Raw genomic sequence first — 13426 nt, forward strand, 5'->3', positions numbered from 1 at the left:
GCGGACCACCAAACTCCTGGTAAGAACATATTGGTGGCCGCATATGGCTCGGGACGTGGGAGATTACATTCGGGCATGCGTCTCATGCGCCCAGAACAGGTCTTCTCGGCAGAGACCTGCCGGACTACTTTACCCCCTGCCGTTGGCGGACAGACCCTGGGAAATGGTTGGCATGGACTTCGTGGTCGGTTTGCCCAAGTCCAGTGGCAGCCCGGTCATCTGGGTAGTCACAGATCATTTTTCCAAAATGGTGCACCTGGTGCCACTCTCACGGCTACCTTCTGCACGGGGTCTGGCAGTGTTGTTCATAAAACATGTCTTTCGTTTGCATGGTATGCCAGACAAGATAGTCAGTGATTGGGGTCCCCAGTTTGTGTCTCGGTTCTGGAGAGAGCTCTGCAGTTTGCTCAGTATTGAGCTAAATCTCTCCTCAGCCTATCATCCCGAGACGAACGGGTTGGTTGAGAGAGCCAACCAGACCCTGTTCACATACCTACAACATTTTGTCTCAGCCAGGCAGGATGACTGGGCATCCTTGCTACCGTGGGCGGAATTTGCTTTGAACAACTCTGTGGCCGATTCTACCGGTCAGACCCCATTCCTCCTTAACTACGGCCAGCATCCGCGTGTCCCTGTTCCTATGCCCATGTCGTCCACTGATTCCAGGGTGGCAGACTGGGCGGTGGAGGCACTTGACATTTGGGATGCCATCCAGGCCTCTAAGGAGAGAATGAGGTCCTCCGCTGATACGCACCGGCGTCCCGCTCCGACTTTTGCCCCAGGCGACTTAGTATGGCTCTCCACCCGTAACATCAGGCTGTGGGTCGAGTCCACTACGTTTGTGCCCCGTTACATTGGCCCCTTCAAGGTCCTTGAGCAGATCAATCCAGTGGTCTACCGCCTGGCCCTTCCACCACACTTGGCAATCTCTGACACCTTCCATGTGTCCCTCCTTAAGCCTATTCACATGTCCCGGTTCTCCGAGTCATCTGCTGGGACATCAGACCTGTCTTCAGACGAGTTTGAGGTCAATGCCATCGTGGGATGCAAGGTGAGGCGGGGCAAAAAGTTTTATTTGGTGGATTGGAAGGGTCATGGTCCAGAGGCTCGGACCTGGGAGCCAGTGGAGAACATCCACGCTCTGCTCCTTATTGCGGCATTTGAACGTAGCGAGGCTCAGAGAGGAGGTGGCCTAGGAGGGGGGGTAATGTTAGGCGTCGGGTTCCTGTCGCTGCACAGCAGGAATCCCGAGCTTTGCCGTTGGTGGTCTCCCATTCCTCTCCAGCCACAGTGGAGCCTGCTCAGCGGACTCGTCAATCCCAGCACTCTGCTCACACCAGCATTGTAGGCTTGGTTGCTGCTGCCACCTCTGGTCCAGCTATAGCAACGCATGCTGGTCAGCAGCGAATGACTCCAGGGACTAAGTCCTCCTTTTGGTCCACTGAGCATGCCCGTGGGACGATCTCTCATTGGAGATCGGAGGTCACAAGTTCAGGGCCTTCTCCAGCTCGGATTGGACCATCAATAAGGTCCCGGAAGGACGCTGCTATAAAAGGTTCGCATGGCCACCCCGCCATGCGCTATGAGAGTCTTTTGCTTTAGTGGTGTGTCTGATGATGGATGTATGATTCTGGTGACTGACTCATTAAGATCCCCCTCCTTGGTTGTGTATGAGTTAGAGCCTTAGAGTTAGCCTCTGCATCTAGCACTAGCACTGCTTAGCGCCGCAGTGCAGTTAGCTCTGGTTCCATTTGCACCAGTGGGCGCCAGACAGTGCAGACACCACCACTCCGCAGGTACCGCAGCAGCTATCTGTGCGGCGCCGTGCGCAATTACTAGCGCTTTCCAGCACTGTTCTCACGCTGGTTTGTGGCGACCGCCAAGGTAGTCGTAGCATCCGCTCTGTGCAGTATACTACTCCCAGTCGTGTCCTGTGAAGCTTAACAGGGCACGGTTATATGCCGGTTAGTGCGGACTCCGTGAGGTAACAGAGTCCGCTCTTGCAAGCACCGGTTCAGTGATTACCCGCCGATGCCCAGCTTCCACCTGTTATATCGTATCCGTCATTGTCTAGCAGCAGTTTCCATCGCTGCACGGTGGACCCCAGGCTGCGAACGCATCTCATTAACATCTTTTTTATTTGGTGAGTTCCGACAGCCTAACAATTTGTCTCTTTGATTTGTCATAAATTTTCCTCCTGCGGCCACGTCCAGGGAGGTTGGCTACAGTCCCATGATGCTTTAAATTTCTAAATAATATGTGCAACTGTAGTCACAGGAACATCAAGCTGCTTGGAGATGGTCTTATAACTTTTACCTTTAACATGTTTGTCTATCATTTTTTTTCTAATCTCCTGAGACAACTGTTTCCTTCGCTTCCTCTGGTCCATGTTGAGTGTGATACACACCATGTCACCAAACAGCACAGTGAGTATCTGTAGCCCTCTACACAGGCCCACTCACTGATTCCAAGATTGTAGACACATGTGATGCTGATTAGTGGACACACCTTGATTTTACATGTCCCTTTTGTCACATTATTTTCAGGGGTACCATCATTTCTGACCAGTCCTATTTCATGAGCTTTTTATTTATTTATTTTTTTAATTCTGTGGAAGCATGGTTGAAAAGCAATATCTGATTTTCATTTGTTCATTTTCATAGATTTTTTATTTATTACTACTCATGTCAGATACATGTTGTTTCTGTCACCATTGTGGGTTTTTCTGTCATTAACCCCTTCACCCCCAAGGGTGGTTTGCATGTTCATGACCGGGCCAATTTTTACAATTCTGACCACTGTACCTTTATGAGGTCATAACTCTGGAACGCTTGATCCCGGTGATTCTGACATTGTTTTCTCGTGACATATTGTACTTCATGTTAGTGGTAAAATTTCATTCAAATAACTTGCGTTTATTTGTGAGAAAAACGGAAATTTGGCGAAAATTTTGAAAATTTCGCAATTTTCCAACTTTGAATTTTTCTGCCCTTAAATCACAGAGATACGGCACACAAAAAACTTGATAACTAACATTTCCCACATGTTTACTTTACATCAGCACAATTTTGGAACCAAAATTTTTTTTTGTTAGGAAGTTATAAGGGTTAAAAGTTGACCAGCGATTTCTCATTTTTACAACACCATTTTATTTTTAGGACCACATCACATTTGAAGCCACTTTGAGGGGTCTATATGATAGAAAATACCCAAAAGTGACACCATTCTAAAAACTGCACCCCTTAAGGTGCTCAAAACCACATTCAAGAAGTTTATTAACCCTTTAGGTGCGTCACAGGAATTTTTTTGAATATTTAAAAAAAAATGAACATCTAACTTTTTTTCATAAAAAAAATAATTCAGGTTCAATTTTTTTTATTTTACCAAGGGTAACAGGAGAAATTGGACTGCAAAAGTTATTGTGCAATTTGTCCTGAGTACGCAGATACCTGATATGTGGGGGGAACGACTGTTTCGGCGCATGGCAGAGCTCAGAATGGAAGGAGCGCCGTTTGACTTTTTCAATGCAAAATTGGCTGGAATTCAGATTGGACGCCATGTCACGTTTGGAGAGTCCCTGATGTACCTAAACAGTGGAAACCCCCTACAAGTGACCCCATTTTGGAAACTAGACCCCCAAGGAACTTATCTAGATATGTGGTGAGAACTTTGAACCCACAAGGGCTTTACAAAAGTTTATAACGTACAGCGGTACAATTAAAAAATCATATTTTTTCCACAAAAATGATCTTTTCACCCCAATTTTTATTTTCCCAAGGGTAACAGGACCCTAAAAGTTATTGTGCAATTTGTCCTGAGTACGCTGATACCCCACATGTGGGGGTAAACCACTATTTGGGCGCATGGCAGAGCTCGGAAGGGAAGCAGCGCCATTTGACGTTTTTGGCTGGAATTGAGATCGGACACCATGTCGCGTTTGGAAAACCCCTGATGTACCAAAACAGTGGAAACCCCCCACAAATGACACCATTTTGGAAACTAGACCCCCTAAGGAACTTATCTAGATGTGTGGTGAGAACTTTGAACCCCATGGGCTTCACAGAAGTTTATAACATAAAGCCATACAATTAAAAAATCATATTTTTTCCACAAAAATGATCTTTTCACCCTCAATTCTTATTTTTCCAAGGGTAACGGGACCCTAAAAATTATTGTGCAATTTGTTCTGAGTACGCTGATACCCCACATGTGGGGGTAAACCACTATTTGGGCGCATGGCAGAGCTCGGAAGGGAAGCAGCGCCATTTGACGTTTTTGGCTGGAATTGAGATCGGACACCATGTCGCGTTTGGAAAACTCCTGATGTACCAAAACAGTGGAAACCCCCCACAAATGACACCATTTTGTAAACTAGACCCCCCAAGGAACTTATCTAGATGTGGGGTGAGCACTTTGAACCCCCCAGTGCTTCACAGAAGTTTATAACGCCCGGGCGTGAAAATAAAAATTTCGTATTTTTTCCACAAACATGATCTTTTAGTCACCATTTTTTTATTTTCCCAAGGGTACCAGGAGAAATTGGACCTTAAAAGTTGTTGTCCAATTTGTCCTGAGTATGCTGATACCCCATATGTGGGAGAAAACTACTGTATGGGCACACGTCGGGGCTCGGAAGGGAAGTAGTGACGTTTTGGAATGCAGACTTTGATGGAATGGTCTGCGGGTGTCATGTTGCCTTTGGAGAGCCCCTAATGTACCTAAACAGTGGAAACCCCCCACATATGACACCATTTTGTAAACTAGACCCCCCAAGGAACTTATCTAGATGTGTGGTGAGCACTTTGAACCCCCCAGTGCTTCACAGAAGTTTATAACGCCCGGGCGTGAAAATAAAAAATTCGTATTTTTTCCACAAACATGATCTTTTAGTCACCATTTTTTTATTTTCCCAAGGGTACCAGGAGAAATTGGACCTTAAAAGTTGTTGTCCAATTTGTCCTGAGTATGCTGATACCCCATATGTGGGAGAAAACTACTGTATGGGCACACGTCGGGGCTCGGAAGGGAAGTAGTGACGTTTTGGAATGCAGACTTTGATGGAATGGTCTGCGGGTGTCATGTTGCCTTTGGAGAGCCCCTGATGTACCTAAACAGTGGAAACCCCCCACAAATGACACCATTTTGTAAACTAGACCCCCCAAGGAACTTATCTAGATGTGTGGTGAGCACTTTGAACCCCCCAGTGCTTCACAGAAGTTTATAACGCCCGGGCGTGAAAATAAAAAATTCGTATTTTTTCCACAAACATGATCTTTTAGTCACCATTTTTTTATTTTCCCAAGGGTACCAGGAGAAATTGGACCTTAAAAGTTGTTGTCCAATTTGTCCTGAGTATGCTGATACCCCATATGTGGGAGAAAACTACTGTATGGGCACACGTCGGGGCTCGGAAGGGAAGTAGTGATGTTTTGGAATGCAGACTTTGATGGAATGGTCTGCGGGTGTCATGTGCGTTTGGAGAGCCCCTGATGTACCTAAACTATTGAAACTCCCCACAAGTGACCCCATTTTGGACACTAGACCCCCCACGGAACTTATCTAGATGTGTGGTGAGCACTTTGAACCCCCAAGTGCTTCACAGAAGTTTATAACACTCGGACATGAAAATAAAAAAATCATTTTTTTCCACAAAAATGATATTTTTGCCCCCAATTTTTTTATTTTCCTAAGGGTAACAGGAGAAATTGGACCCCAAAAATTATTTTGCAATTTGTCCTGAGTAGGCTGATACCCTACATGTGGGGGTAAAACACTGTTTGGGCGCATGGCAGAGCTTGGAAGGGAAGGAGCACCATTTGACTTTTTCAACTCAGAATTGGCTGGAATTGAGATCAGACGCCATGTTGCATTTGGAGAGCCCCTGATGTGCCCAAATAGTGGAAACCCCCAATTCTAACTCCAACCCGAACCCCAACATGCCCCTAGCCCTAACCCTAACCCTAGCCCTAACCCTAGCCCTAACCCTACCCCAACACACCCCTAGCCCTAACCCTAGCCCTAACCCTAATGGAAAAATGGAAATAAATACATTTTTTTAATTTTATTATTTTTCCCTAACTAAGGGGGTGATAGCGGGGGGGTTTGATTTACTATTTATGGCGGTTTTTATTTTTGGCAGCTGTCGCACGCTAAAAGACGCTTTTTATTGTAAAAATAGTTTTTGCATCACCACATATTGAGAGCTATAATTTTTCCGTATTTTGACCCACCGGGTCATGTGAGGTCTTATTTTTTGCGGGAAGAGTTGACGTTTTTATTGGTACCATTTTCGGGCACGTGAAATTTTTTGATCGCTTTTTATTCCGATTTTTGTGACGCAGAATGAAGAAAAACCAGCGTTTCATGAATTTTTTTTGGGGAGGTGCGTTTACACCGTTCCGCGTGCGGTAAAATTGATAAAGCGGTTTTATTCTTTGGGTCAGTACGGTTACAGCGATACCTCATTTAGGTCGTTTTTTTATGTTTTTGTCGGTTTTATGCAATGAAAACTATTTTATATAAAAAATAATTATTTTTGCATCGCTTTATTCTGCGAGCTATAACTTTTTTATTTTTTCACTGATGATGCTGTGTGGTGGCTCGTTTTTTGCGGGACAAGATGACGTTTTCAGCGGTACCATGGATATTTATATGCGTCTTTTTGATCGCGCGTTATTACACTTTTTGTTTGGCAGTATGATAATAAATCATTATTTTTTGCTTCGTTTTTTATTTTTATTTTTTAAGGGGTTCGCTAAAGGGGTTAACTAATGGGACAGTTTTATAGGGCGGGTCGTTACGGACGCGGCGATACCTAATATGTGTACTTTTATTGTTTTTTTTTTATTATTTCCAAAAAATGGATTTATTGGGGGAATATTTTTTTTTTTTTTCTAATTTATTTGGCGATTTTTTTTTAATTATTTTTACACTTTTTTTTATTTTTTTTTTTACTTTATTAAATAGTCCCAGGTGGGACATCACTGTCCTGTGACAGATCGCTGATCTGTCACATCACAGATCACTGTGACAGATCAGCGATCTGACACAGGCACTGCGAAAGGCTTCCTCATGCCTGCGCTTTGCAGGCGCTGAGGAAGCCAGCTTCCTCAGGCCCCCGAAGGCCCCCCTCGCCATCTTGGATTCGGGGGCCTGGAGGAAAGGAGTCCCCCGCAGCAGCGCTGCACATTGCGCAGCCGTGGGGGGCTCAGGGAAGCACGGAGGGAGCCCCCTCCCTGCCGATGCTTCCCTTTAACTCCCGGTACACCGCGATCATGTTTGATCGCGGTGTGCAAGGGGTTAACGTGTCGGGGGCGGTCCGTGACCGCCCCTGACACATTGTGCCGGGTGTCAGCTATGATAATTAGCTGACACCCGGCCGCGATCAGCGGCGCTCACCACGTGGGCGCCGCTGATCGCGCCCGACGTACTATCCCGTCCATGGGCATAGGGGCCCAGGTCCCATGGACGGGATATACCGTCGGATGTCGGGAAGGGGTTAAACGAGGTGTACCAACAATTTTGACCACGTGTGTATGTGTGTATTTATAAATGTGTGTCTTTAATATTTTCTGCTGCACTTTGCAGTTAATGGATGACATGTTCATACAAGACTTACAGAGTAAAACATATAATTCAACATTTACAGGACAGCCCTGCTCACAAGCTTACAATCTGTAAGGAAATACGGGGGGAGCACAGAAGGTAAAAAGTGCTTGTCATGTATGGTCCAACCATCATTATAATAACTAGGGGTTTTCAGATAAAGCTGCATGAATCAGGCATCAACCAGTATATGTCAAACTACAGCTTTATTGGGTGTATGGAGGATGTGGAGACAGATGAATACGCGAGCAAGTGTGCTGCTTGGAATTTATGGTTGAACCACCAAAGAAAATTGCAGTATCAGGTGTACAAAGGTTAGTAGAGGGAGGAAACAAGAGAAATTCAGTTTGGAAGAGATTCAGTTTCAGATAGAGGGAGGACATGATGTTAGAGACAGCAGACAGACAATCCCTGCTATTTTGTATTAAGGTGGGTATGATGCCAGGAGAAGATGTGTATAATTGGGTGTCATCCGCATAGATAGGGTACTGGAAACCAAATCTGCTGATGGTTTGTCCAATAAGGGCATTGTATAGAGTGAAGAGGAGGCCTAGGTGTGAACCTTGAAGAATCCCAATAGGGGAAGAGGAGAGGAAGAAGAGTCAGCAAATTATACAGTGAAGGATAGGTCAGAAAGGTAGGAGGAGAACTAAGGGAGAATGGTACCCTTGAGCCCGATAGAGCAGAGCATAGGGAAGAGGATCTGGTGATCCACAGTGTGAAATTCTGCAGAGAGATCCAGGAGAATCAGCAGGGAGTAGTGACCATTAGAATTAACTAATAGTAAATTGTTAGAGACTTTAGTAAGAGCAGTTTCAGTTGGGTGTAAACTGGATTTTAAAGAGTCAAGAAGAGAGTTATCTGTGAGAGAGCTGATCAGACAAGAGTTGACCAAGCGTTCCAGGAGTTTAGAAATGAAGGGAAGATTAGAGACATATCTGTAGCTAGCAGGGCAGTTCTGGTTGAGGGTTTTTTTTAGTAAAGGGGTTATTATGGCATGTTTGAATGAGGAGAGAATGATATCAGAAAAAAGAGTTAGATATTTTAACTAGGTGGACAGTAACAGCCGGGGAGAGAGACTAGAGGAGATGTGAGGGAATAAGGTCACTGGTGCAGGTTGTAGGGCAAGAAAAAGCGAGGAGCCTGGTAACTTCTTCCGTAACAGGTTCAAAGATAGAAATTGAAGTTTAATGTGCAGGAGGAAAGGGGATCCAATCTGTGAGGGGTCTGGACAAAAATGTCTTCAAGGATATGGTTGATTTATTTTCTTGGCAATAAGTGGCCAGATCGTCAATGCTGAGGTTAGTGATTGGTGGGGGGGGCTGTACTTTAGAGCTTCAGATGGAGTGGAAAATTTTGAAGGTATTTTGGATTGTTGGATAGTGAAGTGATGAGGGTGGTGAAGCATGCTTGTTTGGTAAGATGAAGAGCAGAGTTATATGTTTTGAACATTAACGTATAGTGGATGAAGTCTTCTGCTGAAAGTGATTTTCTCAACTAACGTTCGGCACACCTTGAGCAACGCTGTAAAAATGTTTTTGCAGAGTGTTTCAGTGTTCTCGTCATCTGTGTCAGGTTGTTCTGCGTGTAGCAGGTGCTACTTAATCCAGAGTACTTTCCAATGTCTTACTGTAATGTGACAATACTAGATCTGGACAGAAGAGGGAGGAGATCAGAGCTAAAGCAGACTGTAAATTGTTCATAAGTTGCTCAGTATTGATGTCAGATTTCTGAATGTGTGGTAAGTGGGGGTGTTCTGACCGTGGAGACAGTTCTTGCCAGAGAAAGAAGGTTGTGGTCAGAGAGCTAGGCCAGATATTAATACCGGGTGAGTCATAAAGGACGGACGTTTTTAAACTAATCATAAAATCGTTAAATATAAAGGACGGATGTATTTGAAGTGGCTATAACTCACCACCAGGTGGAGGTAGAGATGTGCGGGAGGCGGGGTTATGTTTGTGAGGTGAAAGCATTGTTTTTATTTTAGTTTCAGTTTAAGCTATGGTGCCGTGGACGATAGAACATCGCGTTTTTGCGTACGACAGTTTTGTCAAGAATAATGAGTGTATCACAGCCGTTCAGCGTGAGTTTCGGCGTCATTTCAATATTCACAGAAATCAAGCTGTTCCCGCTCGTAACACTATCCTACGTTGGGTTGAAGCACTCCGTACACGAGGTACACTAATGAACAAACGACCACCGGGGGCTCCACGAACGGCACGTACCCCTGAAAATGTGGAACGCGTCAGGCAAGCCATGCTGCGTAGTCCGAGTCGATCTGCTCGGAAACATTCTTTAGAACTTGCCCTCAGTAATCGTACAGTAAGGCGTATTTTGCATTTAGACCTGCATTTCCACCCCTATAAATTGGCCATTGTGCAACAGTTGGAGCGCGGGGATTACGCAGCGCGACTGAAGTTCGCACATGAGATGGAAGCAATTATTGAGCAAAACGACAACCTTATTTTATTCATGAGTGATGAAGCTCATTTCCATGTCAATGGCATGGTTAATCAGCAGAACTGCCGTTATTGGGCCTATGAAAATCCGAAAGAATTACATGAACGACCGCTGCACAGCCCTAAGGTAACGGTGTGGTGCGCTATGGGCAAATATGGCGTGATCGGTCCGTACTTTTTCGAAGGCGATAATGGCAATACTGTTACCGTGAACTCACAACGTTATATGGCCATGATAAATAACTTCTTTGTTCCTGAGTTACGACGGCAACATATCCCCATCTCTAGTGTGTGGTTTCAACAAGATGGGGCAACGGCCCACACAGCCGGAGCAACAATGAACGTTCTTCGCCCTCTCTTCCCTGGTCGCATCATTTCCAGGTTTGGCGATATTAATTGGCCTCCTAGGTCCCCAGACCTGTCCATGTGCGATTATTACTTATGGGGTCACCTCAAATCACGTGTATACAAGCTTAAGCCTCGATCATTACAAGAACTGAAGGAAGCTATTCGAGTGGAAGTTGCCCAAATCGACAGAGTTGTGTTGGAACGTGTTGATGCCAACTTCCAAGAACGCCTTTGGAAATGCATCACTGATAATGGCCACCACATGGCAGATGTTGTTTTCCACACTTGAATTTGTCAAATGCTATTAGTATACGTAACCAAATCTGTGAATACATTTATATTTAATAAATATTTAACGATTTTATGATTAGTTTAAAAACGTCCGTCCTTTATGACTCACCCGGTATATAGTGAATTATCTACTAAGATCTAGGCCCATTTTAACTCCAACAAGAGCTCAAAGAAAAAAACGGAAAATACACTTGTGTTCCTCATAGATCCAGTGCTGATGCTTCTGTGGGGAAGTCCACTGGAGCATAAGCGATAGATCTTTAAGGAAAAAAAGGTAAATATGGTTTACACTGGAGTGCAAAGTGAGATCTTTTTAATACTTTCTTTAAGGATTTTACAAAATAATCTTCTGTTTGTAGTGTTAAAATTGTTTAGGAGCCACCATTCATTAAACAGACAATATTTTCCTCTGTACCTCCTCTCCATCTTTGGATAGTTAATATATATATATTTTTTTTTTAAATTTGGGGACTGATTAATTTGTAATATTAATGCAATTAAATTTCTTTTTTCTAGGATTAAGAAGTCTACACTGCAACGACTTGAGCTGCTCTATACAGAACCATATCGCTTGAGTGATGTCATGAGGGAATCCCTTTCCATGGACCCTCTCGCCCCCATTCTGTCAGAGCCACATCTTTTAGCCCTTGATCGTAGACTTGGCATTATTCTTCATTTTGTAAGAGAGTGTTTTAAAAACCAGGGCAAACATCGAGTGGCCTATGATGACCTTGCCATGCTCTACAAGAAAAGAAAATTATAAATATGAAATTATTTTTAAAATACTACTGAACTAACTAAAATACCATAACTCCTTAATGATGGAGCCAATATTGGTGTTCCTTACAAACCCCCATTTTTCAATTCTCCCCTGTGTCACTTTATGTGGCAATAACTCTGAAATGCTTCTACAAATCCCAGTGATTCTGAGATATGTATTTTATATTATATAGCATTTTTAAAAAGTTTAATTGCAATATCCTTAAACCAAATAGCCATATGACTCAAAGTTAATAAATAACATTTGCCATATGTATACTTTTGTCAGAATCTTTTTACATTACTTTTTTTTTTTTTACTTAGACCCACTTTGGGCTTGACCAGTTTACACTCTGATTGCTGGTTTAATACACGGCAATACTGATATATTGCAGTGCATTAGATTTGTCAATTTTGCACTGACACACAACATGGGCTAACACACGAGTCATCTCAAACACGTAGACTGCATATGGCTACTGATGCTGCACTCTGTGGCCCACGGACACTGGAGCTCCCTAGATGATTCTGATCTGGTCCAGGGAGGAAGAGGGCTTGCCGACGCAAGTGTTTTTTTTAAGCTAAATGTGACCTCAGATATGCAGTACCTACACCAGCCACTGGCCTAACAGAGTTCGGCAGCTGACGTTGGCGTGCCAGCCGTGGTGCATGACGTGTCTGTGGAGGAGGAAGAGGACATTTTACTTTAATTTGTATGTGAAGAGTGGCAGGAAGGGATACATTACTATAGGAAAGGGACATTCCTACAGGAAGGGGACAGGAGTGGGGAAATTCTTACAGGAAGGGGAACATTATTACAGGTTGAGGGACATTATTACAGGAAAGGGGAACATTATTACAGGAAAGAGGATGTTACTACAGGATAGGGCACATTGTTACAGGATGAGGGACATTATTATAACAAAGGAGAACATTATTACAGGATGTGGACATTATTACAGGAAAGAGGACGATAGGATGGGGGACATTATTAAAGGAAGATGACATTATTACAAGATGGGAACATTATTACAGGAGGGGGCCAGAATTGTGGACTTTATTACAGGATGGGGGACATTGCTACAGCATAGAGGACATTATTACAAGATGGGGACAGGAAGGTTGCACTATTACAGGTACGGGGACATTATTACAGGGAGGGCCCAGAATTAGGGACATTATTTCATAATAGGGGACAGAATTACTGTGTGTCCAATTGTAAGATAATTTTACTGTATGAGGCCAATTGGTAGACAACAAGGGGAAATGAATTGTATAACAAAAGTAAAATAAAGTTTAAAAAAAAACGGAAAAATATTTTGCCACTAAAAATGCTGTTTTATGTAAAAACTAAAGTACATGTTTGATAAGTACATGTTTGATATTGCCACATCCAGAACGACTCAAGCTTTAAAACTATAGCATAACCTCTATGATGAACACCATTAAAGAAAATGCCAAAAATGTAAAAAAAAAAATAAAAAAATAATCCGAGTCATACAGAAAAAAAAAAGGTATCACTGAAAATGTCATCTCGTCCCGCAAAAAATGCGGCCTGTCAAATTTACCTTTTTCTCTATGTGCAGACCATTTACCAGCATGAGTTTGAGACCCCTGTTTTATTGGGACCCGTACCTGGCAGACCCTAAGGCCAATGCTTTGTCAAAGGGATGCCAAAAGGTGAAAGAGGAAGCCCCCTTTCTCTGTTAACCAGATGCCACTAAGTTCCAATGACCCTACTGACCGGCATTCATAGGTTAAATGACCACAATCCGTACTGACACTAATCGTGGCTGTTGTAGCACTGACAAGCTGTGCAATATAGCTAACACTCGCTGCATTCTCACATGTGGGGGGCGCTATTCTCTTATTTCACAGTGCCACTAAATCATCCTGAGTAATAAGAACCCCTAATGACAGCCATAAAGAGGAGTATCAGTAGTCACTAAAGGGTTAGAGTTGCC

General features: G+C 43.7%; 1 protein-coding gene across 3 annotated transcripts in view; it reads left to right on the forward strand.

Annotated features, from left to right (window-relative positions):
* Positions 1–11739, forward strand: part of LOC141052268 (extracellular serine/threonine protein kinase FAM20C-like) — a 127999-nt gene extending 116260 nt beyond the window's left edge. For 2 of the 3 annotated variants that reach the window (XM_073549449.1, XM_073549448.1), the window contains one exon: positions 11220–11739. In XM_073549449.1, the coding sequence (XP_073405550.1) occupies positions 11220–11466 (247 nt within the window). In that variant the 3' untranslated portion in view covers positions 11467–11739. The remainder of the gene's footprint in view (positions 1–11219) is intronic. The other variant, XR_012220771.1, reaches the window with a different exon arrangement.
* The last annotated feature ends 1687 nt before the right edge of the window (positions 11740–13426 follow it).

This window comes from Dendrobates tinctorius, unplaced genomic scaffold (genome assembly GCF_039654945.1).
Source record: "Dendrobates tinctorius isolate UK_male_01 unplaced genomic scaffold, ASM3965494v1 ptg000159l, whole genome shotgun sequence".
Classification (NCBI taxonomy): Eukaryota; Metazoa; Chordata; class Amphibia; order Anura; family Dendrobatidae; genus Dendrobates; species Dendrobates tinctorius.